Source organism: Podarcis melisellensis (genome assembly GCF_964234715.1).
Source record: "Podarcis melisellensis genome assembly, chromosome: 16".
NCBI classification, from domain to species: Eukaryota; Metazoa; Chordata; class Lepidosauria; order Squamata; family Lacertidae; genus Podarcis; species Podarcis melisellensis.
Window position 1 is genome coordinate 13,577,501 of NC_138533.1, and position 26,554 is coordinate 13,604,054.

Genomic DNA, 26,554 nt, shown 5'->3' on the forward strand with positions numbered 1-26,554 from the left:
ACTTTCCAAGGCAGCCTGTTTTAATGCCTAGCATCTCATAGCATCAGGAAGTTTTCCTCTGAGCAGACAACACATTCAGCTGCATCCAACTAAGTGCTACTCAGAGCCGACTCCCTATGTCCATTCTTTTGCAATGGATCTACTTGGACTAATGTTGGATGCAACCCGTTGAAATTAATAAGCCTAAATTAGTTATGTCCTTTAATTCCAATGGATCTGTGCTGAGGACGACTGATGTTGCATACAGCCTACCATTGCCTCTTTGAGGCTCGAAGGAGGGAAGCAGTTTGGAGGAGACGGGGCAATGGCATGAAAAAAAAGACCCACTTGGTTTCTCCTTAAGGAACAAAGCCCTTTTGAAGTGTTGGGGTGGGGGTGGGGAGTCTGTGGGGTACATATCCAACCCCCTCCCCTCGGCATGGCACTCTCGCTGGCCTCCTTTTTCCAGCTCCCCATCCCTCCTGCCCATGGGGGGGGGGGGAGACACTGTGTAACACTTAATGTCTGTTGAATTGACCCCTGACCCGGCGTCGCTGCCCGGGCCTGGACTCCGGCTTTTGTTTTCCATGGCGGTTCCCACAAAAGCAAACAGTTCCTTCCCAGCGTCATGGTCCCAGCTGGGCAGGGAGAGAGAGAGGGGAAGGGGGCATCAGCAAGGGTGGTCTTCTCAGGACTCCCCGAGAGAGCGGGAAGTAGGCTCTCAAGCCCGTGCTGGCCCAAGACATTTTGCTGCCCGAGGCAAAGGACGTGAAGGGCCACATGCGGAAGCTGACTGGACCGGTTGCTGGATCGGCCTAGTCATAGTCCAGCATTCTGTCTTCAGAGAGGCCAACCAGATGACTATAGGAAGCCCCACAAGCAGGACCTGGGTGCAAGAGCCCACTTGCGATTCCTACCAACTGTGGTATTCAGGGGCCTACAGACTTCCAACAGTGGAGGGAGAACATAGCCACTGTGGCTTGTAGTCATTGTCAGCCCAGCAACTTTTACCTTTCTGAATTTGTCTAATCCTATAAGAAAATAAGGGGACGTGGGTGGCGCTGTGGGTTAAACCACAGAGCCTAGGGCTTGCCGATCAGAAGGTCGGCTGTTTGAATCCCTGCGACAGGGTGAGCTCCCGTTGCTCAGTCCCTGCTCCTGCCAACCTAGCAGTTCGAAAGCACGTCAAAGTGCAAGTAGATAAATAGGTACCACTCCGGCGGGAAGGTAAACGGTGTTTCCGTGTGCTGCTCTGGTTCGCCAGAAGCGGCTTATTCATGCTGGTCACATGACCCGGAAGCTGTACGCCGGCTCCCTCGGCCAATAAAGCGAGATGAGCACCGCAACCCCAGAGTCGTCCATAACTGGACCTAATGGTCAGGGGTCCCTTTACCCTTTATTAGAAAATAAGAATAGCCCAATGTGACCCATCTAGTCCAGTATACAATTCTCCGCACTTGTGATTCCCAGCAACTGGTATTCCCACTACACTCCCTCCCTGGAAGATGTAACTGGGGGGGGGGGGATTTCCTCAGGAAAACAGCATGGATGAAGGAGGATAGGGTCACCGCTGGCTACTCCCCATGGCTGCTTTTGACTTGTGTCTGCGAGAGGTGGTTAAAATCACATTTAAAGTAACTTAGAAGCAGGGAACGGATTCAGACCGTTGGTGCATCTAACTCAGTGTCTCCTGCTCTGACTGGCAGCAGCTCTGCGGGATTTCTGGCAGCTTTTCCCAGCCTTACCTGGGGGACAACAGGGACCCTACGCATGCAGGGAAATGCTCTACCACTGAGCTATGGTTCTTCTCCTAAAATAAAGTAGGGTTCCAGTCCTCATGGTTGTAAATAAAGGACTGCTTTAGGTAGGAACGTAAGGCAGAATGTACTGGTTGCAGCCAATGGGTGTGCTGCCACATCTGCTTTATTTGTATTTGATGGGCCCTTATTCTGGATTTTCTATTCCTTTACCAGTTCTTGCGACTTCCAAATGCAAGTTGGACCTTTAACAAAACATTGCAGCGTGAAGTGTCCTGTTCAGAGTTCAAGGCAGAGAGCCATGCCCTTTTCCAGGACACTCCATTCCCCCTCCATAGTCATTCAGCATTCTGCACCTGCTGAGCATGCCCAATCCTCCAGTGTATTGGTTCCATTTCAGGGGAAGAAAATTTGCTGGGCTGCGTTGAGGTCTTAGAATCATATAATCATAGGGTTAGAAAGTACCCCCAGTCTGACCCACTGCACTGCAGGAATCACAGCTTCCTGTGATGGTGCTGTTGCTTCCATAACCTCCTGTATGTTCTTCTCTGGTTTCTTGTCTGCAATGCAGGTCGTGTGCGGATCCAAGAGGGCGCCTCCCTCTGGATTGAGCAGCTGCGTGCCGAGGACCAGGGCTGGTACGAGTGTCGGGTGCTCTTTCTCGACCGACCCAACAGTGACGACGAGTTCCAAAATGGCACCTGGATCCACCTCACTGTCAATTGTATGCTCTGGGTGTTTATTTTTTTAATTTACTTTTGTAAAATTATTATTTGCTTAATCATTTTTTTTTATACAAACATCAACCACAAAAGACATATACAATAACAACAATAACAACACAATTTGACAATTCAGATTGGAGTACACTGATATACCTACGACTACATCTTTTTTAACAATATTTTCCCACCTCTCTCTCCTCCCACTAATTCCCACCACTATCCGCCTTATCGCTTAAATATTCGCTCCAGATTTCTTCATATTTATCCATTCTTATTTTGCGTCGACATGCAATTCGTTCGTATGTAGCTAATCTGTCCATATTATCAATCCATGTGCTCAATGGAATCTTTTTGCGGCTCTTCCAATTCATCAAAACAAGGGTTTTTTTGCTTCTAATATAGTACATCCATTTTTTTTGACCCCTTGAAATTTCCCACGTTTCCGGAATATAATTTGGAATTAAATTCGTTTCCCCTAAAAAACAATTTATTTTTATTACTCTCGCTATAAATATCCTCACCTCGCACCAAAATGATCTTCTCATCAGGCAGTTAATCAACATATGTATTAAGTTCGTATTTTTGCTCCCACATCTCCAGCTTTTTTAATTTACTTCAGGGTTGCTCAATGCTGTTCCTTCTACATGTTTGGGACTACAACTCCCATCAGCCCGAACCTGCCTGGCCAATGGCCATAGAATCAAGGAATCAAAGAACAGACTTGGAAGGGACCCAAAGGGTTATCTAACCCAACCCCCTCCCAGCAATGGTGGGTGTTGGATTCAACAAGATCTGAAGGGCTCCACATTAGATTGATTGATTGTTTTCAATTTCTATCTTGTCTCTTTCCATAGAGCAAAAACCTATTTTTTTAAGGATTCAGGAAGCTAGGATAAAAGAGTCTTATACAGTTATTAACGGTGCATGATGAAGGAAAAGGACGATATTTCCCCCCTTGCTTATAACAACAATTGAGATGACATAGGGATGGGCAACTTTGGCAATTTTGGTTTCTCTTTGTTTATCATTTTTCCAACCTTAAACTCAGGACTCCATATTTCCACATCGGTGGAAATTTTATTTTATTTTATTTTTTTGAAAAAGTCTTCATGAAAATTAACCAGTGTCTAGTGTGGATTTCTCCTAATGTGCACACCCTTGCAGAGCAATTTCCCATACTATGAAGCATTTTTGTATATTGTTGTCACTAATATACACATTTTTATGCATGCTTTACCTCGGAATGTGCTTTTCCCCCCACACATTTCTTGGCTGGAGAACTGCTTTGCAAGCTCAGGAAACTGCCAATTTCAAAGGATGTTTGAATTTTGTTTGGAAATGCACTGAAGTGGAAGGGGGAACCCTCTGTCACAACAGATATGGCTGGACTCTCATCTGCCCCAGCCAGTATGGATGATGGAAATTGGGTACCCCTTGGTGCAGGAGCCTGTCCACTTGTATTTTTTTAAAGCAGTATGCACAATGATATAAGGAGGGTTGCACACCGTGCATTTAAAGCACTCTAATGCCGGTTTAACAGTCAGGGCTTCCTCCAAAGAATCCTGGGAACTGTAGTTTGTTAAGGGTGCTGAGAACTGTTAAGAGACCCTTCCCATCAGCCTTAACAGACTACAGTTCCCAGGATGCATGGCGTGGATGTGACCTAAATGTCCTCATTTGGGCCCATCCCCTATCCTTCGCATGCTGGTTGTCTCAGCATCAGATCCCCTTTTGTCTCCCATCTGCTTAGCTCTTCTTCCAGACCCTCATCCCAGTCTGTAATCCTGCCCTCTCCCAGCTTCTGTCTCCCCAGCTACTCATCCCTGCTCTGCTGCCTAATCAATTGCTATTATCCTTGAACAGATGACCAGCCCCTACTTGCAGCTGAGACATTAAAAAGGGAGGGGGTGGGCATTTGTTAAGGGGATAAGACCTGGGGTACCAGGGGAGGATAGGCATGGGAGAGGAATTTGATTCATCTGACATTTAAAGGCAAACCTATATAATTTGCACTTCCAGAACCAATATGCAAACAGAAATGCATTTTGGAATGTGCAATTTTCCAAGGTGGTTTGCCAGACAAGTAACGTGTACAAAAGTGCATTAAAAAGTGCATAAATATGCATATAATCGTGAAAATAAAATTCAAACATATGTTACATTCAGGGAAATTGCTTGCAAGAATGTGTATGTTAGGCAAAATTCCACACAAAAGTGCATATATTGAGAGAGTTTTGCACGAAAATGCTGATTAATTTTCACAAAGATTTATAAAACATCCCTTTTCTCCCAGGCCTTTAGCCAATTAAACAATTTATCGCATTTTAAATTGTTGGGGCTGGTAGAGGTATTGTTTTGTTTGTCATTACGTTACATATTTTTGTGTTTTTATACTATAAACTGCCCTGTAATCCTTGGCTGGAGGGCATCCTTAGAATCGTAGAGTTGGAAGGGAGACCACAAGAGTCTTCTAGTCCAGGCCCCTGCAATGCGGGATTCTTTTGCACTAAGTGGGGCTCAAACCCACAACTCTGAAATTAGGAGCCTCATGCTGCACCAGCTGAGCTATCCGAAATTCACACTTACCCAAATTCTAAAATACAGGTTTCCAACCAAGCAATGTGCACCAAAATGCAATTTTGGGTGAGATTTATTTGCAAAAATAAATAAATCTGTATGTTAGACAAAATTGTGTAAAAAAGAAAAGTGTATACTAGGAGAAAATCACACTAGAATGCTGATAAAATGTCTCTTTTAAAAAATCTCAAACTGTTGCGGAAATGTGGAGAACTGAAATTATGACCGGAAAAGTGAGAAACAGGGAGAAACCAGAATTGACTTGTTTTGCCCATCCCTAGGTGAGGATATATATTTCTTTTTAAAATGTACTAGCAAGTGTTTTTTTATACCCAAATCTGCACCTTCTAAACATATTTTGATATTTGATCTTTCATCCAAAGAGGTCAAAGTGGTGTACATGGTTCTTTCATTTAATCCGCACAACAGTCGGTTGCTGTTGTACTCAGGTGCTGCTTGTGGGGATCCAATAGGCCAGAGATTTTCAACCTTTTTGGGTCCACGGCTCCCTTGCCCAACTACATTCCTTCTGCAGCACGCCTGTGGGGCTCAGGAGCCCAGTTACGTCACCCCATGCCTGCAGAGCCAACAGCCCCTCACCCCATTTCAAACACCCTCCCTTGTGGAGTGTTCCCTCAGCCTCCTCTCCTCCCCTCTCCTTGGGAGTCTTCTGGGCTGCCGCTCCTGTCTCTGAGCTGCCCCCCACCCCAAAGAGAGGTGCTTCCTCTCACTGCCCCACAGGGGCCTGAGAAGCATCCCCTGGCCAGCCCCAAAGGTACCATTCCCCTGGGGAACTTGTAGCCAGGACTGTTGCAACAAACAGCTGTGCAAGCCTATGGGAAGCAGAGATGCAAGAGGGCATCAGGGGAAGGGAGGGAAGGAAAGAGGGATGGGGGCCAGTGTTGCCCTGACCATCATTCAGGGCACCCCAGGGTGCCACAGCACACTGGTTAAAAACCACTGCCATCGGCATTTGGTCAGCTACAGGGAGAACAGTATGCTGGACTAGATAGGCCTTCAGCCTGATCTAGCCAGGGCTCATCTGGTGATTATTTCTGATTATTCGTGTGCTGTTCTCATAAGTTCTGTCTTGCAGTTCCCCCCACCTTCCAGGAGACCCCGCCAGCTTTCATAGAAGTGCAAGACCAAAAGTCTCTCACGCTGACCTGCTCTGCAGCGGGAAACCCCCAACCAGTAGTCACTTGGAAGAGGGACAACCAAGCCATAGAAAGTGGAGACAAGGTTCAGGTAAGGCGTGTGCATGTAGCCCAGGAACCAAGGGTCTAGACCAGGCACCCCCAACCTTCGGCCCTCCAGATGTTTTGGACTACAATTCCCATCATCCCTGACCATTGGTCCCGTTAGCTAGGGATCATGGGAGTTGCAGGCCAAAACATCTGGAGGGCCACAGGTTGGGGGGTGCCGGTCTAGACTACAATTCCCACAACCCCCAGCCTGGTTGAACCATTGGTTAGCGATGATGTAAGTTGTAAGCCAACAACTGAAGACCCAAAGTTGAAGAACTCTGGTCAAGAAAAGGAATGGGGAGCCTGTGGTCCCCCCAAAAGTTGTTGGCCTGCAAGAGTCCCAGCTGGCATGGCCCAGTGGTCAGGGAGAATGAGAGTGACCGTCAAACAACATCTGGAGGACCATAAGTCTCCAACCCCTAGTCTAGAAATGTGTGTAGACACAATCATCTTACAAGCTGGGAACCTGGCCTTTGAACTGGAAATAGTGTGATTGTTTCATTTTTAAAGGGGACGTGAGTATGTTTCTAGACCTCATGGTAATCAAGCATATTCTGGAAGTGCCCCATTCTTGACTCCTGTTTTAAATGACTTTCAATTCTCTTTCCTCCCCTGTTTGCCTGGAACATACTTTCAGATGCCCTGCATAGTGCCTTCTCCCTTCACACCTGGCTCTTCAGGTGTTGTTGGGCTTCCACTCCCATCATCCTAAGCCATTTTAGCCAATACTCTGCTTTAAAACCCTCCTCAAAATGTGCAGATTACAAATCTCAAATGAGAATATGCTGTTTTCATTTTCGTTTTATGGTTGTTTAATAGTGTATTCATTCTCAGTTAGCCTCCCTGGAAATGCCATTAACATTGAAGGGCAGGATACAACATGTCAGCAATAAATGAATGTGTTCACATTTATTGGATTTGGTGAGATTTCCCCCTGCTCCATACGCACAAAATTAAAAAGGTGTTTAAATAAATGCTTTTTCAGAATACCTCCAGTGTTTTCTGGTCTTACAGAGAGCTGGAAATGGTGGCAGATTCCCTCCCCTACATGAGCAGTTTCTGTGGTTCACAACTTAGGGTTTTAACAAATCCAGGTATTTAAGAGAACCTTATTGTCAGGAGCTAGAGTCAGGAGTAGGTCAACAATTTAAAAAAAACACTGGTATCCGTGATGTTAACACTTTATTCCAGAAACCCAGCACAGGCCTGGTGATCACAGCACCTCTTCCCAGCAGTGCTTGTACCAGTGAGGGATTTTCGGGGACCGAAGGCCCCCACCTTCCCACTGCTCTCCAAGGACCCGGCCAGGAGACCAGGAGGAAGGGGAGCTGGTGCAGGAGGGAGAGATTCCCTGGCTTCTTCAGCAGCCTGCCTCTGCTCTGCTTCTTGACCTCTCCTCTGCTTCTGCCTCTGAATCAGGACTGCCCTCTGGCGCAGCCTCTTCCTGCTCACTAAACCCTGTTGCCTCTTCAGTTGCTGACACCTTCTCCCCCCAGTCTGCTCCCTCTGACCGCTCAGCATTGTCCCACCACCCCCTGGCTCTGAGCCTTCTTACCCTGGAGGTTCCTGTGGTGGTTCCCCAGCTAGTACCTCCCGCCATTCCTCTGCATCCAGCCAGTCCATGACAATTACACTGGTACCTTGGTTTACAACCATAGTCCGTTCTGGAGGTCCGTTTGTAACCCAAAACAGGTTGTAACTCAAGGCGCGCTTTCGTCAATGGGGCCTCCAAAAAAAAAAAATTGTTCATAATCCCCCCCCCCCAAAAAAAGGGTTGTAATCCAAGTTTGCAAATTGGGACACACACTTCTGGGTTTGACGTGTTTGTAATCCGAAACGTATGGTTTGCAAACCAAGGTACCACTGTACTAGTATTCGTGTTATTGCCATCCATAAAGCATCCTCCTCTGTGAGTCCCATGTGTCTCCTGAAACACAGCATCTCCCTTACGTCAGGGGCGCCTGGTGAAGCTTTCAGAGCCTGCCTCTAGAGCAGGTGTGAAGAACCTTTGAACTGCAACTCCCATCATCTCTGGGTCTTGGCCTGCTGGGACTGATGGCAACTGTAGGTCAGCAACACCCGGAGGGAGCAAGCTTCCCCACGCTTGTGCTAGAGGTTCTTTTTCATCATGGGACACCTTTGCTATTATATTTCTTTGCTTACTTCGTTTATGGTCCACCACTGGTGTAATTAACACCCAGGTTTATTCTCCAGCCTTTGTTTGCTCCTTCTCATTGAGGAAGTGCAGGCCAGTTAAACCTGTTTGCCAACCCCCTTTAATCTGTCCCCTCCTGAAAATGGTTGAGCTACCCCACCCCAGCTTTCACCACCTGGGAATGGGAAGCTGTTTCGTGTGATTTGTTTAGGGGCAAGTAGTGAGCCTATGTGGCTGGTTGAGGACTTCCCTGTAGTGCTGTTTATTCTGAAGAGGAGTTTCATGCCTTCCCCACCCAGAGAAATAAAAAACCAATAATTAGTTTCAGAAACCCCAAGAGATGGATTTCCTAGTGGGCTCATAGGCACTGAATTAATTGTCAAGCTTATTTTAGGAGCGTTCTCTAACAAATATAACTAAGGTCTGGCTGACCCCTGCTGGCCACTCAAAGGAAACAAGAATTTGACTTGCTCTCTTCAAGAAAGCCTTGCAGTGTGGTGTGCTACTGTTTGGAGTGCTAGCGAGCCCTGACCTTTTCCAATATATCCCAGTGGTTTTTCGGGGGGTGGGAAAGCCCACTTAGACTGACCCATGCCCCCCACTGACATGCAGCCCTGGAGGATTAGCCAAATGGGAATTGGACCCTTATGCAAAAAAGACGTTTTGCACCCCTGTAGAAAACCCATATTTCAGGTGAGAATGCTGAGGCCAAGAGGACAGTGTTTTTTCCTAGAGTCACACTGTGAACTCAGGTGAGATCTGAACAAGCTCACATACTTAGTCCTTGCTGTTCTCAAGTTAATAAGAGGGATGGGGAGAAATTTGATTTTGTTCTTATTTAAAGATATACCTGCTTAAGTCACACTTTCTGAAGCACAGCCATCCTTTGAATTTTGCCCTTCTCAACTTTTGCAATCCAGTTCTCCAGCTAAGTATTGTGTAAAAAAACAATGCATATACTTGAGTAAAGTATGTGTGGAAATGCATATATCCGTGAAGATAACATACAAAACTGCATTATATTGAGGAAATATAAATGTTAGGGAAAATAAGCTTTGCAAAAGGTGTATATTAGGTAAAATTGCATATATGAATGCGTATGCCAAAGACACCACTCTTTATCTTGGCCTATGAGACCTATGGTACAGTGGTACCCCACAAGACGAACGCCTCAGAAGACGAAAAACTCGCTAGACGAAGGAGTTTTCCGTTTTCATAGCCGCTTCGCAAGACGCATTTCCCTATGGACCTCTTTTGAAGCAAGGGGTGGCAACGGGGAGAAGCGATCTTCTCCCCGTTGCCAGCCCCACAATCTCCGGGGACAGAGGGTAAGGCGCGCGCGGAACGAATTAATTTCGTCTTGCGAGGCACCACTGTATATATTTTCAGGGCATACCCTATTTCTGTGAGTGCAGTTTGATTTAAACTGTTTTCAGTATTGAAGTTTAAATTGATGTAACCTGCTGTGGGTATGAAGTCAAATTAGTAATGATGGTGATATATTTAGAGAAATTCATGCTGAAATGGTGATGAATTTTTATGAGGACTATACTGGAAATCTAGAGAACTGAAGACTGGAAAACAGAGAGAAGACATTTCCCCTTCCATAGTTGAGGGAATTGACAGAAACTCGTTGAGGCATTGATTTTCCTGGTCTTCTTGACCACCTCGTTGGCCGTACAATTTCTTGGTGAGGAGATGCTGGAGGGGGTTTTTCCTGCTTGCTCCAAGCCTTTCCTAAATGATGTGCTTCCCACCAGGTGAAGAATGGGAGCCTTGTCTTTGCTGGTGTGGAGCGGGCCAGCGCCGGGGCCTACACCTGCCATGCCACCAGCGAAGAGGGTGCCATCACCCACACAACCCGCCTGTTGGTGCAAGGTAAACAGGAGAAGGGGCAGCATCTTTCCCAAACTGGGTTAAGCAGCATTTTAACACAGGATGCTGCTGTACAAGCTTATCTGTCCATAGAGCCGATGGGGGGTGGGGAGGGGAAACTGGGAGCCAAATGCGGCCCTCCGGAGACTCTTCCCAAGCTCCTCCCATTCCCAGGCCACACCCCTGGCTGGTCCTCCTCTGCAGCCTCCTCCAGTGATCTTTACCTGGCTGGAGTGTATGCATGGTACTTGCTTGCTAGGATGGAGATGGGGTGTATGCCTGGCCCCTGGAAGGTTACTCATAAGTGAATGTGGCCCTTGGGTTGAAAAATGGTTCCCCGCACCTGACCTAGCCCAAAATTGCCCTGCTCTCACTGGCAGCAACTCCCAAGCGTGCCAGGCAGAAAAAGAACCTTTTGCATCACCTTCAACTATATCCTTTAAATTGGAGATGCCAGGGATTAAACCTGGAACCTTCTCTGCATGTGCACAGTCCTGCACTCTGCCAATGAGCTGGGTTCTCCCTCCCTGGAGCACAAGAAGTTTGTGCCTTGCCAAGGTTTGCTGTGCTAGCCCAGGACTGCTGTCTCCCCACCCCTTCACATTTTAAAGATTCTGGCAGAAGCCTTTCCCACAACCCTGCTATCTGATCCTTCATTTAACTGGATATGCCAGGGATTAAAGCAGAAACTTTGTGTGTGCTAAGCATGTGCTTTACCACCGAGCTACGATCACTTCCCCCAGTTTCCCATCCAGACTTTCTGGTGGATACAAGTGCACAGCTATGGGAGTTAAGCGTGTCTCTGATTTCCAAAGGGAATCTTGGCATAACTTCAGAGTCAATAGTTCCACGTTTTATCACTGGCAGGGTTTGGGGGACTGCCTTTCTATCCTTAGATTTGGGGAACCTCGGACTTGGGGAGAGGCGCTCAATGTAGCTCCCTTGGCTTCTCTTTCTGGCCCTTGGCACTTTCCTCCAGCCACATTCCCTCACCAGTCTTGGATGTTTTTGAATGTTTGGGATGTGTCCTTGAACCTTTGGTGTGTGGTTTTTGTGTGTGTGTTTGGTGTAGAAACTAGCCTACTGTACAAAGGCAAAATGTAAATTTGATTACCTCTCCATGCTTACCTCTGGCGGTACCCACAACTGGCATGTGTCTCCTCCCACCCCCCAGCAAGGTTTTGCAGAAGGAAATGGAAAAGGTTCCTTGCCCCTGCCTTAACCACTCATTCCAGGCACTTTCTTCCTCCCAGGGCCTCCGGTAATTGTGGTGCCCCCACAGAACGTCACTGTCAACATCACCCAAGATGCCTTCTTGGCCTGCCAAGCCGAGGCCTACCCTGCCAACCTCACATATAGCTGGTTCCAGGGGGACACAAATGTTTTTCACCTCAGGTAGGAAACTCCAGGTGTGAGTGTTTTGTGTGAGCGGGGAGCAGAATGGCTCACTGGGCTCTTCCGCAAATGATGGTCTATTCTTTCCTTTATTTATGTAATATTTCCCTCCCAAAGGGTGCTCTAGGCAGCAAACTGAAAGAGAGCACAACATAGGGCTTAAATTAAAGCTTGTCCTCTTTGGGAGCAAGCAGAGATGAACACCACCCCGGGAGACAGAGTGGTCTTGCGTTGCAAGTTATGTTGGATAAAATGCTGGTTTTGTTTGGAAATCCCTAATTATTTGTTTGACAGTTGGCAGTACGCCTAGTTATTTCACAAGGATGTTTCATCAGTTACTTCAGAGAACTGCTACAAAAAAAAAGCATTATTTATGGCAATTTGTGAGAAACTCACTCATCATTTATGCACCTAAAAAGAACAAGCAGAACCCAGAAGACTAGGCAGCAGCATGGTGGAAAGTTTTGTTACATGTGAATCAACATTTTCAGACTCATTTATATTCTCTCAATGTGAATTTGTTTGGAGAAATATTGTTTGTACACTTGATTAGACTTGGTCTTCTTCTTTGAACTCAGATAGTATGTATTTGGCTCCATTCTCTCTCATTCATAGATAGATATAGAAATATCCTTATCTATGTATAAGATACATAGAACTCCCAGTTGCCCATGTTTGCCAGGCAAGTGCTTAAATACAATGCTGTTGCACTTTTTTCGTTCCTGCTCTCTTCAAGTTCTCTTTCCTTCCCCTCCTTCAGCCATCTCCAGTCCCGGATTCGTGTCTTGGTGGACGGGAGCCTCTTGGTACAGAAAACTGTCCCAGAGGATTCGGGGCAATATACCTGTGTTCCTAGCAATGGGCTAAGGAGACCACCTTCTGCCTCAGCGTTCCTCACAGTTCTGTGTAAGCATGGCACCTGCCCATCATTCTAGACCTCCAACTGGTAGACACAGTCTAAGGGTGGTGGGGAAAGACAGTATGAAGACAGGCACCTTCGGTGTTCAACCTGCTGGGTGGGGCTCAGACAGGGATGGGGCAGAAATGCAATTCTGATGGCATTTAAAGGCAAACCTACTGACCTTGCACTTTCTGAAACAATATGTGGATTGAAATGCAGCCATCCTTCAAAATCTGCACTCCCTCAAATTTTGCAGCGCGGTTCCCCAGCCATGTCATGCGTACAGAAATGCATGTTAATTGTGCATAAATGCATACATTAGTGAAATCAACATACAAGCATGCATTATATTTGGGGAAATTGCTTTGGTGAAAGTGTGTGTGTGAAAGGCAAAAGTGCATATGTTAGGGGGGAAATGTGCACTAAAATTCTGGCGATTTAAAAAATAATAATCATGCTCTGATATGGAAATGTGGAGAACCGATTATAAGATCGGAAAAATGAGAAACCGAAAGAAACCAGGATTGTCAGCTCCGCCTGCCCCTCGGCTCGGATCAGCCACCATAGAAAGAATCGTGTTGCAGCATTATCCACATCCTGTTATTTTGCAGGGCTGCTGGTGCACAGTGGGTTGCTGTCCTAGTGGGACATCCCAGCAGTTGATTGGAGAGACAACCCAGCCTTGGCTGAGCCCCATCTCTCCTCTAGCTTTCCCCCACTAGCCATCCCACTGTCTGAAGCCGTGTCCTCCCTGCCTTCCGCAGATCCAGCACAAGTCATCGACATGCCCCCTGAGACTCTCCTGCCAATAGGGATGCAAGGCACCATCAGGTGCCCCAACAAGGCCAATCCTCCGCTGCTCTTCATCAACTGGACCAAAGACGGGCAGCCGCTGGAGTTAGGCAAGGTACTTGGCAGAAGCGTCCACCACACCTTCTTGGGCTCATAGGCCTTTTGGGATAACTCTCTTCTGAACAGAACTCTCTTCCTCTCTTAGCTCCCAGGTTGGTCCACGACTCCCGATGGTGCCATTGTCATCGCCACAAGCAACGACAATGCCGTGGGTGTTTACACCTGCACCCCATACAACAGTTACGGCAGTGCTGGCTCCTCAGCACCTACGCGCGTTCTCCTGAAGGTAAGTAGCAGAGACAGCCATATGTGTGTGTGTTAGAGCATAAGAAGAGACTACTGGGTCATCTAGATGAGCATCCTGTGTTCACTGTGGCCGACCCTTGCCTGGTTCGGATGCTAAATATGTGTTGTGTTTTACGGCCTAGGACCCTCCCGCATTCAGCCTGCGCCCCAAGGAGGAGTATTTTCAGGAGGTGGGGCGGGAACTGCTCATCCCCTGCGCTGCCAGAGGTGACCCCCTGCCTGTCATCTCTTGGACAAAGGTGAGACGGCTCTTTGCATGAACAAGAGGTAGATTCTATATAGGCTGCCCAGCGGTGGTGGCTGCTGCCCATTGGGACCGGCCAGGTGGGAGGCCAACAGGAGGTGGAGCCACAGCCAGTGAGAGGCAACTTTATTCTAGTTTTGTCCCCATCCCCCTCCTCCTCCTCCTCTCTGCTGAGGTAACACTGAGACTGAAGGAGCTGACAGGCAGGCTGAGAGAATTCCCTGTTAAGTCTGGCTGGTTTACTCAGAGCTCCACCTTTTAGCTAGGCCCGAATTCCTTCTCCGAATTCCTATCGGGGTAGGCAACCTAAGGCCTGGGGGCCGGGTGCAGCCCAATCGCCTTCTCAATCCGGCCCGCGGGCGGTCCAGGAAACAGAGTGTTTTTACATGAGTAGAATGTGTCCTTTTGTTTAAAATGCATCTCTGGGTTATTTGTGGGGTCTGTCTGGTGTTTTTACATGAGTAGAATGTGTGTTTTTATTTAAAATGCATCTCTGGGTTATTTGTGGGGCATAGGAATTCGTTCATTTTTTCCCTCCCAAAATATAGTCCGGCCCACCACATGGCCTGAGAGATGGTAGACCGGCCCCCTGCTGAAAAAGGTTGCTGACCCCTGGTTTACACCTACTAGTATATAGAATCATAGAGTTGGAAGGGGACCCAAAGGATCTTCTAGTCCAACCCCTTGGAATATATTTGAGAACTTGAAGGAAATTTAAAAGTAATTGGCAACATTTCAATTTAAACTGGCTTCTGCCATAGTATAGTTAGCAGGGCCCCAATTTCCCATGGGGTCTTGAAAAGCTTGCTAACATCTCTCTGGTGTGTTCTGTCCCCCCGTCCCCCCACAGATGGGCAGCAAGGGCTTAGCCAATGCCCAGGTAGACAAGAACAACAGTTTGGTCCTGCGCCCACTGACCAAGGAGCAGCACGGCTTATGGGAATGCGCCGCCAACAACGGTGTGGCCCGCATCAGCACTGCAACCACTGTCTACGTATTGGGTGAGTACTTCATTCAGAGCACAACAGAATTGAGCAAACTGTACAGAAATGCATTGAAGAACTATTTTGAGCGAAAAGGGATGTGTGCTGCAACTTTCATGGGAGGGCAGTGTGTATGCATACACATATTGGCCTGGTTTGCCTGTTGGTACTAAGGTTTGTATGGCTTAACCATGGTTTCTTTGACCAGCAGCTTAACCGTGGTTTGTTCCAACAAACAATGGTCATAACCCATAGTTTGTTCTTGCCTTACAAACCTTGTCTTGTTCTAACTATGGTTTGCTCGGCAAGCATCTGGAGCGGGATGGGAAAACTGCCATAACTCTGTGGTAGATCACAAGCCGGTCCTCGGTTAAATTTGTGGTGTCTTGGGTAGATCAGGTAGCAGGCAATGAGTAAAGAGGTCTGCTCAAGACCTTCGAGAGCTTCTCCCACTCGGAGCAGCTAGTACTCGGCAAGATGTAGCGTAATCGGCAGCTTCCTATACTGGAAGGACTATAACTTAGTGGTAGAGCATGTAGAAGAGTCCAGATTCAATCCTGGACATCTCCAGTTAAAAAGGGATTGGGTCAGAAGTGATAGAAAAGACCTCTCCCCACCTGCTAGAGCAGACACTACTGGGCTTGATGGACGGAATACCATAAGGAAGCTTTCCGTGCACCTGGTTTAATCCTCAAAAACAAATGTTGGAGGGGCTGGTGGGCACTAGTTGATAAAACTGCTGCTGCTGTGGATTTTACCATCCACAAAACCCCATTGAGCCTCATCCTAATCCTGTCAAGCTAATTCAGTTCTGCTTTTCGTTCCCTCTCGTGAACTCTAGGCACCAGCCCCCATACAGTGGCCAACGTCTCGGTGCTGCCTCTCCAACAGGCTGTCAACATCACCTGGGAGCCAGGCTTTGACGGGGGCTACTTCCAGAGGTTCAGCATCTGGTATACACCGCTGTGAGTCCTCGGTTAGGATTTTGGAATGGAGGCTGTGGGCGCTAGGCCCCAAATGGCTGCTGTGCCCAAAAGTGCTGGGGGGAGGGAGAGACAGGATGGGGGCAAGTATTCCCCCTTTTCATCTGCTGCTTTTTCAGTGGGGGGAAAGGCACATATATCAATCACAATTACACTTCCTCACAAATATATGCACTTTCCACCTCCCCTCTGTTCAGAGCTGAAAGGAGGGCCTCCTGTCCTGGCACCCAAAGAAATGTGAGCAAGTTTAGTTTGTTTGTGTTCAGTGTAAGAGAGGCTAAGCCAGTGCAGGAGCAGGAACAGCAAACTGCCCCTCATATACTGTGTAGTTTTTCAGGGAATATTTACTGAAACCTTCCATGGGTACCATAGGAGGTTATGCCAGGCACACTGACAGTATTGGGCAGTGATCCCTGTTTGAATGTCTTTTGCGTACCGAACGAAGACTTAAAAAAACAACAACCAAGCCTTTTAAATTACATTTATGATGTGGAATTAATATAGTTGTTATAGCTCCACGAAACATTTATTTACACTCTCTTCCAACAGATCAGTTTTGTCAATGCTGTGATTGCTTGATCTCTCTTTAAAAAAAAAAAAGTGCTAATTTTTATGGTTGTCTCAATTGTTGCTTTCCCATTTTCTTTTATTGCAATGGGTTTCTAGGTTGCTTTTGCTTTTATACGTTACCCAGACAACTCTTGTAATAATTATATTATTAAATATAAACGCTACTGGAATGCTTCTTCCAGGAGCTAACAAGTTCCTTCTGCCTTCTGCTCGAAACCACAGGGGCTTTTCTGTCTCTGGTTTGGATTCTTCTCGGTGACTGCAGCCTCTCCTCCATTTCTGTGCCCCACACAGGTTGAAACGCTTCAATCGCCCTCACCACGACTGGGTTTCACTGCCTGTGCCTGTTGGGGCCTCCCATGTCCTGGTGGAGAATCTGCAGCCAGATACCGGCTACCAGTTCAGCGTTTTGGCCCAGAACAAGCTGGGTAGCGGTCCCTTCAGTGAGATCGTCACCACTGTGCCACTAGGTGAGAGGCACAGGACTCCTTTCCTTCTGATCAGCAATGTGTCACTCCCAAACTATACCCCTAAAGGAACAATGCACAGTTTCAACACCTGTTCTCTCTTTTCTTCTCCTCCTCCTCCTCAGGTTTCCCAACAAACACCATGCCGCCCAACCCCTCATCTACGACCTCACAGATTTTTCTATCCCCACCTCAATCCCTGATGGCCAACGAGACCACGCGGGGGGTCCTCCTCCTGTGGGAGCCCCCGTTCCAATTCTCTGTGGCTCTAACAGGCTACACCCTGGAGCTGCGGCAAGACCAGGGCGGCTGGGAGGTTCTCGATGGATCCATTTCCAGCTCTGAGACGCAGCTCCTGGTGCCTGGGCTAATCAAGGTGGGTTCAGAAGGGTGTCAGAAATAAAGTTTTGAAAGGTTAGTGCATGGGTGCAGCGGGTGGCGCTGTGGGTTAAACCATAGAGTCTAGGACTTGCTGATCAGAAGGTTGGCGATTCGAATCCCTGCGACAGGGTGAGCTCCCGTTGCTTAGTCCCTGCTCCTTCCAACCTAGCAGTTTGAAAAGCACGTCAAAGTGCAAGTAGATAAATAGGTACCGCTCTGGCAGGAAGGTAAACGGTGTTACCGTGCGCTGCTCTGGTTCACCAGAAGCGGCTTAGTCATGCTGGCCACATGACTCGGAAGCTGTACGCCAGCTCCCTCGGCCAATGAAACGAGATGAGCGCCGCAACCCCAGAGTCGGCCATGAGTGGACCTAATGGTCAGGGGTCCCTTTACCTTTAAGCAAACTAAGGCTCGGAGGCCGGATCCAGCCCAATGGCCTTCTAAATCCCGCCCGCGGACGGTCCGGGAATCTGCGTGTTTTTACATGAGTAGTTTAAAATGCATCTCTGGGTTATTTGTAGGGTCTGCCTGGTGTTTTTACATGAGTAGAACGTGTGCTGCTTGAAAGTGTGTCAAAATATCGAAAGCTGGGATCGGGTTGGCCGGGATTTCCATTGACTTCAGGGCACTGCATAGCTCCCTGCCTTTCCTTGGGACTGTCAAAAAGTGGAACTAGTTAAGCAAAATGATGCCACTTCGGATGCTGTTAAGTGGGAGAAGGGTTTGCAGTACGACCACAGTGACCATAAGAGGGTTTTCACAGTGTGCCCCTGCTTTCTCTCCCACCCCCCGCCTCATTGTAGGACGCCTTCTATGAGTTCCGCCTGGTGGCCTTTGCTGGCAGCTACATCAGTGACCCCAGCAACACGGTCAATGTCTCCACAATAGGTAAGGGCCAGAAAGGGGGCAGCAAAACCTGCAGATTCTCAGGATTAGCTCACTTTGCGGGAGACCACTGGAGCTGTTCAAAGCTCCTTTTAAATGTCTCTCTTATTAATAGAAGGGATGAGCGAATCTCTTGGTTTCTCATTTTCCCAGTATTTCCATGTCAATTTGCAATTAAAAAAGAAAAGTCCTTATGTTCTGATGCAACAGGGCTCCTACAGCGATTCTTCCTCCATGTTGAGGTTTCTTCCTACCCTTGCCGTTGTGATAGTGTGACATTCCCCCTCTTCCCACCAGGCATGGAGGTGTATCCCTCTCGCACCCAGCTCCCTGAGCTCCTGCCCCAGCCAGTGTTGGCAGGAGTGATTGGCGGGGTCTGCTTTCTCAGCACAGCTGTCATCTTCAGCACAATGGCGGCTTGCATCATGAACCAGAGGCGAGCTGCCCGTCTCCGCAAACGCAGGCAAGGTAAGGAGCTGTTGAACAGGCATGTCCTCTTGTCGCCCCAGAGAGTGACACCAGACCTAATAACAGAGATAAGGAACTTCCAGTCCACGAGCCAAACTTGGTCTGCCGCACCATTTGGGGCAAGTTACATCCGTCTGTTTTGCACCTGATGTCAAAGGAACAATTGGGAGCTTAAAGTGAGCTTTTGAACATTTCTGTGCTGGTCCCATTGAAACCATTTCTCCCTTCCAGTGCTGCTCCTTGAACCTTTGAAAACCTGTTTTCTGAAGTTTTAAAGGGCAATGTGGGGCTGTTTGCAAAAGGGCTTTTAAACAGCTCCACACTGCGCTTTGAAGTTCTGATAATCGGGGCTTCAAAGCACATCTGCTGTCATAGCAATGCTAAGTGATTGGCAGGTCAGCTGCATCTCTGCAGGGGTGGGGAGGTAAGGATTGGGCCCACTGGCCAGAAAAGATTCCCCACCCCTGAGCTAGTGGGTAGAAATTGCAGGGCACAGATTTTAACTGGACATTACAGTAAAACTCGATGGTGGGCCAGGCTGCCTCAGGTGGTGACAGCAGGCCAAGCAGCCATTTGTCAGGGATGCTGTCATTGGATCCTGCTTTGCAGATTCTGCAATGAGCTGGACAAGGTTGGTCTACACAACCTCCACTGTCCCAACTCCATAGGCTGCATTCAACTAACAGTCTGCTGTTTTTCCAAGGGGGACAGTGGGGAGAGGAGTAACACATGCAACATCTAAACCCACTCCTGGCCACATTAAATCCCTTATCAGCACCCGAGGGGGGGTGCCACACACACATCCTTTCAGACTTTGCATCCTTAAAGACTAGAAACTTGTTGTCTTAAGTAACAGCTGGGATCCTCAAGAGGGTTGAATTCTATGCCCGATGCTGATGTCTGTGACCACAGAAGATGTGCAGTTCTCTAGCGTGACTAGAGTTGCTTGCAGGCTGCAAGAGACTGCATTTAAAAGAAGAAGAAGGAGGAAAAAGAAAATCCTGCTTGTTTTCTGAACTGGACAGGGAGGTGGTCCTTGGAACTGAAGCTGGAAGGGAGTGGGGGTTAGGGCAGGTTTGAGGCTGACACGGGCATGTGTGTGCATGCATCTGTCTGTTGGCCGTGACGTGGCAGTCGTCCCGTCCCCTTTCATTGTCACTTCTTTTTTGTTTTTTGAGTTGCTCTCCGTGTGATTTCCCCTTTATGTTCTCGTGACCTTCCAGATCCACCAACCGTCTTCTCCCCCAACAAGAAGCTTCTGCCTTCACAGTAAGTCACGCCATCGCATGACATCACTTCCTGCTCCCACTCATGCCAACCCTGCAGCTCCTTCCCCTGTTGCTTCTGCTCAGCCCGCCCTGTGTTTTGCAGGCCACAGCCAGGGGGAGAGGGAGGAAGCGTCTAGTGGGGTGGGAAAGGGAAATGCTACAGCAGGGCTCCACAGGATGGCAAAAACAGAGTCCCACAACAGGCAAGGCTTATAACCCGGTGGCGGAGCATCCGCCTTGCGGGTACAAAGTCCCAGGTTCAATCCCTGGCATCTCCAGATAGGGCTGGGAGAAACTCCCCATCTGAAAACCTGGAGAGCCACTGCCAGTCCATATAGACAAGAGTGACTCTGATGGCCAATATTCTGACTCAACATAAAGCAGTTTCCAACATTAGGCAAGCCAGACGTGAATGCCATAGCCTTCTCCCACTGTTGTTTCCAATGAGTGGTATTCGGGTTGAAACAGAACTGATAACAAACCAATCAAAATAATAAAAACAAATTATTAAGAGTCCAGTTGCATCAGTTTAAATTTTTGTCCACATTCCATAGCCACCAGATGAGCTGCAATATGTCTGATCATTACTATTATCTAGTCCTGGCACTGTAATCTGAACTGTGAAAGCTGCCTTTGGTGGGAATCTTCTTAACCACAATCCTAGTCATATACACACTGCGTGTATGTTCTGTGAATCCCAACACTCACAAATGCAAAAGCACAGAAGTTCTGTGACCTTCAAAGCCAAATCCTGTGGCCTGTAGGAACTGGATAAGTACGCATTTTGCAAAATTCTGTCATTAAAAAAAAATCTGCATGATTTGGACTTATTTGCTGGTCATAGCGAGGTTGCTGTGCAAAGCACAAAATGGCAATCTGGGTTCCAAAATTTTGCCAGGCATTTCCCCACACACAGACTTAGCAATGCTACGGACTTGAAACCCGTCTTAAAAATAATAATAATTGAGAACACCGATTCTCAGTAAGCTGAATGTTGCACCTGGTACCACATGAGCATAGGCCTAAATGCCTTTTTGGCTTATAGAATCATCTACAGCAATAGCATTTTGTCCATGTCTGATGCCAAGTGTAGAGTCCCTCACTCACCCCACGAGTTATCACCAGAGGTTTCTCAAGCTCCCTTTCAAATTTGGTCCAATTGCCATATTTGGGATCAAGAAAGACATTTTTATCCGGGTGAAATAGATGAAAGGCCTTTAGAAGTTTGTATGTTCACATGCATTTGGGGAGCTGGTATAAACAATCACTTATTGAAATACACTTTCTGCTTTTTAATTTTTTTAAAAAGTCATACCTGCCTTGTCAGGGAGAAGTTATAGAGCCTCATCTTCCTTTAGCATGCTAGTTTTCTCAGTGCAGCTACAAAAAGTGGTACAGCGGACCACATGGTGATCCTGAGTTTGTGTTTTGGCTCTCACCTTGAGCACCTTTTTGGCCACAAGTCCTGTTGCTTGCCGCAGCGTGCCTTCTGCCTTGCGCAGCTGAATCTCTGCAAGGCTGACCGTCCTCCCTCTTGGGCAGGGTGGTGTCTGTTCTTGACAGCTTTTAGGGAACCCTGGGGCTGGGGTTGGTGGGAAACTGGGCCTAATCTCTTGCCAGCTGACCAATATAAATATATTTTGGGGCTTCTCCCCGCTCCAGAAATTCTACAGGCACTGCTAGCCCAGACAGCGTTGTGAAGATGAAATTCCAGGCCTCCCCGTATCAGAGCCTTCGCCGCTCCCTGCTGTGGGGGGAGAAAGCCAGCACCAGCTTAGGCCTCAACATCACCAGCAGCAATGCGAGGAACAACTCCAGATACACCCTCTACGAGAGCCACATCGGGGAGCCGCTACCCCTGGAGCGCATCTGCCGCGGGCCCGACGGCCGCTTTGTGGTGCAGAGCGAAGCGCCGCCTCAGGAACGCTTGGCGGCTATGCTGGAACGCTATTCCCTGTCCCTGGCTTCTTCGGAGAGCAGCCTGGGCCAGCTGGAGCCTTACCTGCAGGTCTACTCCCCCCCTAGGCCTGAAGAGCCCGTCTGGCAGAAAAGCGTCCCCCTGAGGCCCAAGAGCGCCAGTCGCTCCCGCCGCGAAGCCAAGGCCTCCGGCTACCGCCAGGGACGCTACTTCGACTACAGCAGCAGCAGCCCAACGGAGGAGGCCGAGCCCTTGTGCATTGTCAACATCAGCCCAGTGACGACCATGCCGTACGGGGCTACCAAGCAGCGCACCCAGACCACCACCCAGAGCCCCGAGGGGCACGTGGACAGGCCCGCCACTGCCGCCTCGTCTTCCTCACCACCTCCTTCCTCGCCAACCTGCTGTAAGCCCCCGATCAGCCAAGCCCATGCAAATACCTCAGCCCAAAGTGGGATTCTGCAGTACTTGAGTCTCCCCTTTTTCAAGGAGATGAATGTGGATGGTGACTGGCCTCCAGAGGAAGAGGAGGAGGAAGAAGAAGAAGAGGAGGAGGAGGAGGAAGAGGAGCAACCTTCCAAACCAGCCCTCCATGAGGCTCTGGGCAGCACTGAACTCACTGGGTTGGGGGATGAGGACAAAACCGTGTGTCCAGCCTACATGGACACACAAGCCAATCTAGACCCTGCTCAGGTACAGGCCTTGGCCAAATCTCTCCTCAGGCTCCCTCACTCCAACACAGGCCCGGCTAAGGCTGTCTTTCCCGGGACCTCGGTTTGCCCGGGTTACCTCAGTTCCTTTTCGGAAACGCCCTCGCCCAAGGAACCAGGGCCTTGGTTGGAGGTGCTGTCGCCCCCTCAGCCCCCCATGGACAGCAGGCAGGCAGAGCTTGCCTACACAGCCATCCCCTCAGAGCCTCACTGGCTCCACGCAGCGGAGGAGCTCCCAGAGTCTCTGCCCCCCGAGAGACACAAGTCGCCCGTCGCCGTTGCCCTGGCAGGGCCGCCCGCCGAGAAACTGCCGAGGGGCAGTCTAACCAGCCAGAGCAGCGGGCGAGGCAGCGTGTCCTTCCTGAGACCTCCCTCGCTGGCGCCGTCGCTGGCGGGCAGCTACCTCAGTTCCCCCTTTGCAGAAATGACCGGCTGGCAAAGCAGCTCCACAGGAGAAGAATGCAGGCTCAAAAAGGACCCTTCGGTGGTTGCCATCAGTAAAAGGTGAGACCAAGAGGGCAGGCAAGGGAGCGGAGGTGAACTAGGCCTGCAGTTTTCCCTGGAGGCTCTGGTGGGTTGGAAGAGTGCTTGGGGGTCTCAAGTAAGCACCTCGCAAAGGATGAGCCAGGGTGAAACATGTCTAGCAAATTAAAAAGTTTCTAGCCATTACGACTGTGCATTGAGACCTGGAAGCCAAATGAAATGGCAAAAGCTGGAGTGAGGAATAAATGGGATTTCAAGAGGTTATAACCAGTAAAACTAATGCAACAAACCCCACATGAGAAAGCAGCCGTGATAGGAATTTCCCCTTCCTTTCCACACTTAGAGCCCTCTCGGGGTCTTAATTCTGCAACCCTAAGTGGGCACAGAACAGGGACGCGGGTGGCGCTGTGGGTTAAAGCCTCAGCGCCTAGGGCTTGCCGATCGAAAGGTCGGCGGTTCGAATCCCCGCGGCGGGGTGCGCTCCCGCTGCTCGGTCCCAGCGCCTGCCAACCTAGCAGTTCGAAAGCACCTCCGGGTGCAAGTAGATAAATAGGGACCGCTTTCTAGCGGGAAGGTAAACGGCGTTTCCGTGTGCAGCTCTGGCTCGCCAGAGCAGCGATGTCACGCTGGCCACGTGACCCGGAAGTGTCTTTGGACAGCGCTGGCCCCTGGCCTCTTGAGTGAGATGGGCGCACAACCCCAGAGTCTGACAAGACTGGCCTGTACGGGCAGGGGTACCTTTACCTTTTTAAGTGGGCACAGAGACTGCAAAAAAAATCATAACAGGAGCCCAATGCAAACAAAATTCTGACCCCAGTGAAACAGCTGCTGATGGAGAAAGGATGCTGCTAACTGGTACGACATCTGCCTTGCAGGCAGAAGGCTCCAGGTTCAGCCCCAAGGTTCTTCAGCTCCTGTCTCCAACCCCAGAGAGCTGCTGCCAATCAGTGTAGACAATACTGAGACTTGGTACAGGGCAGCTTCCTATCTTCTTAGGCTCTCCAGCTTTAGCAGGCAAGCAGAACAGGATGTGAGGAGTGAGGACACACACCTGCCATACTCTCAGTGTCCACAGGATGGAGCCTCCCCTCTAAACATCCTTTCCGTGTTAATTTTGCTCTTTTTAAAGCTTCCAAAGTATTTCCCAAGTTGTGCATTCTTTTAAATTTAACTTTTCATAATTGAGCCCAACCGTTTGAAACCTGGAGGTTGGTCAGGGTGCAAGACGTCTCCACGCAGGGACACATTGTACCACCCAAAGGTCCTTTGCAATACAGGAGGGGGGGAGGGACCATGCCTTGGTGGTGGAGCACCTATACTCTGCAGGCAGAAGGTCCCCAGTTCAATCCCTGCTATATCTGATTACAAAGGTTCAAGGAGCGGCAGGTAATTTGAGAAACAGCCAGTCAGAGTAAACAGTACTGGGTTACAGGAGCATCTGAGAATCTGAGCTGGACCGAGACACCTTCCTGTGTTCTAAGGGAGAACATAGCTCAGTGGTGGAGCACCTGCTTGGCATGCAGAAGGCAACAGGTTAAAAAAATCAGAAAATCAGAGTCTTTGCCATTACCTGTACCTGAGACCCTGGAGAGCAGCTGTGCCAGTCCAGGGCCATCTGGAGAATTGGACTCACCTGGTATTACAGGGTTGGGGAACCTGTTTCAGTCCAAGAGTTGCATTCCCTTCTAAGCACCTTTCCTAGGGCCACATGCCTGGATTGGGTGAAGCCAGAGGGGAGGGGGAACGGAGCAACAGGTGTAGAATTTACATTTGTAGCCAGTTTCTTTTCGATTACCTTTCTGCACATGCTTGCACACTCGTCTTTGCCCTGCATCCAAACCAGCAAGAGGCATTATCAGAGAGCAAGGACAATGCGTCCAGGCAAAAGCACCCAAGGAGGGTGCAAAGCAAAGCTGGTGAAGGAAGCGGCATGGGGAGAGTTCTGAGGGCCAGATAGAGAGGCCTGGGGGACCACATTTTGCCCCAAGACCTGGGGTTCCCCAACCCTGTGCCCGCTCAGGGGCTGCTCTGTGCACTGTCTGAGTCCACCCGTATTCCATGGATCTTTGCAATATACAAGCCTACCCCCATATCTCTGCCATTCTGTCCGTGAAGTGGGGTGGGAGGAGATGCTCCTTCAAACAGACGCTGGTAAGCTGTGGAAGCAGAAAAAGATCCAAACAAACTAGAACAGCAAGACGTGAAATAGGAGCAACAGCATTAATCATTAAAATAAATAACATCAAAATGGATATATTGAATGTCATACGTGAAATATGAATCATTTAAGGGTAAATCTGGAAACCATGGAAGTAGCAGATGGTAAGTCAATGAATAAAGTAATTTATGGTCTATGTTAAAATCTGTAAAGGTTGGGGTTTTTTTGGGGGGGGGGAATCAATAAATAAAATGTAAAAGAAAAAAAGACCTAAACAGGCAGTGGAGGGGGATCGATTTGGAAGCATTGCTTATGGATACTTTTAACTTGTCCTATCGGTAAGCTGTATGTTTACGTAAATGTTTGTGTATGTTAAATGAACTGTTAATTGTTGATTACTTCTTATTTAGTGCTACGTTGCAGTAATGTTACATGTCTTACAATGTATTGTGGCTGTACTACTATCTTAGCGTGCATTGCTTGGAGCACAGATTTACTTGCGGAAAACGCAATATATGAGTAAATTTATAGAATGGGGCAGGCACTGCCCCACCGACCTCACTCTGCCCTCCGCCATCTGCCTGCCTTTTTTACTTTTAGCAGTCTGTCCAGTGGCTGTCACTGCCATCCTCAGTGTTGCCTTTATAGAATTCAACAGACAAAGGAGGGGGGGATGGAACTAGACTTGAGCTGGTTCTGCCTGCCATTGGCTCTGCCTCCGCTTCCGGTTGGGCTCCCTGCTTTCCACCCCACCAGTCCAAATGGACAGCGCTGCAAACAGCCTGGTGGAGAGGATCCCACCCTCTCTCCCTCTTAGCCTTTTCAGCCTCCATGTTTCCTCTCTCGCACACACACCCATATCTAACTCCCCTTTTATCGCTTCCAGGAGGAACACATCTGTGGACGAGAACTACGAATGGGACTCTGAGTTCGCCCTGGAGTCTGACCTGCTGGATGCGCTGCAGCTTTATCGGAGTGGGAACCCCAAAAGGCCAGTCTCCACCATCGCGGCACAGGAGTTGGAGAAGCAGAGTAAGCATTGGGGGGGTGGGGGGAGTTGGGGGGAAGGAGGCCACAGATGAGCAGAAGCAGAAATATATATATAAATATGTCCTTCTTTCATGGTGGCTCATTGGAGCCCACAGGGAGGCTTATGCTAAGTATGCAGAGGTGTACAACACACATTACCAGGCCTCCTCAGCACCCCAACCTTCATTAAAACACAGCCAGGTTACTAGCCCTCAGTGTTCAGAAGAAGAGATTTATG

The 26,554-nt window shown here is 48.7% G+C and overlaps 1 protein-coding gene across 6 annotated transcripts in view; it reads left to right on the plus strand.

The window, feature by feature from the left end:
* Positions 1-26,554, plus strand: part of IGSF9 (immunoglobulin superfamily member 9) — a 65,993-nt gene that overhangs the window by 37,367 nt on the left and 2,072 nt on the right. For 4 of the 6 annotated variants that reach the window (XM_081891305.1, XM_081891306.1, XM_081891303.1 and 1 more), the window contains exons 4-20: positions 2,308-2,460; positions 6,135-6,286; positions 10,201-10,318; positions 11,569-11,710; positions 12,471-12,616; positions 13,376-13,518; positions 13,609-13,749; positions 13,892-14,008; positions 14,864-15,014; positions 15,838-15,961; positions 16,844-17,019; positions 17,142-17,392; positions 18,201-18,285; positions 18,580-18,750; positions 19,929-20,019; positions 21,681-23,150; positions 26,174-26,319. In XM_081891305.1, coding sequence (XP_081747431.1) covers positions 2,308-2,460; positions 6,135-6,286; positions 10,201-10,318; positions 11,569-11,710; positions 12,471-12,616; positions 13,376-13,518; positions 13,609-13,749; positions 13,892-14,008; positions 14,864-15,014; positions 15,838-15,961; positions 16,844-17,019; positions 17,142-17,392; positions 18,201-18,285; positions 18,580-18,750; positions 19,929-20,019; positions 21,681-23,150; positions 26,174-26,319 — 3,777 coding nt within the window. The remainder of the gene's footprint in view (positions 1-2,307; positions 2,461-6,134; positions 6,287-10,200; positions 10,319-11,568; positions 11,711-12,470; positions 12,617-13,375; positions 13,519-13,608; positions 13,750-13,891; positions 14,009-14,863; positions 15,015-15,837; positions 15,962-16,843; positions 17,020-17,141; positions 17,393-18,200; positions 18,286-18,579; positions 18,751-19,928; positions 20,020-21,680; positions 23,151-26,173; positions 26,320-26,554) is intronic. The other 2 variants (XM_081891308.1, XM_081891307.1) reach the window with 1 other exon arrangement.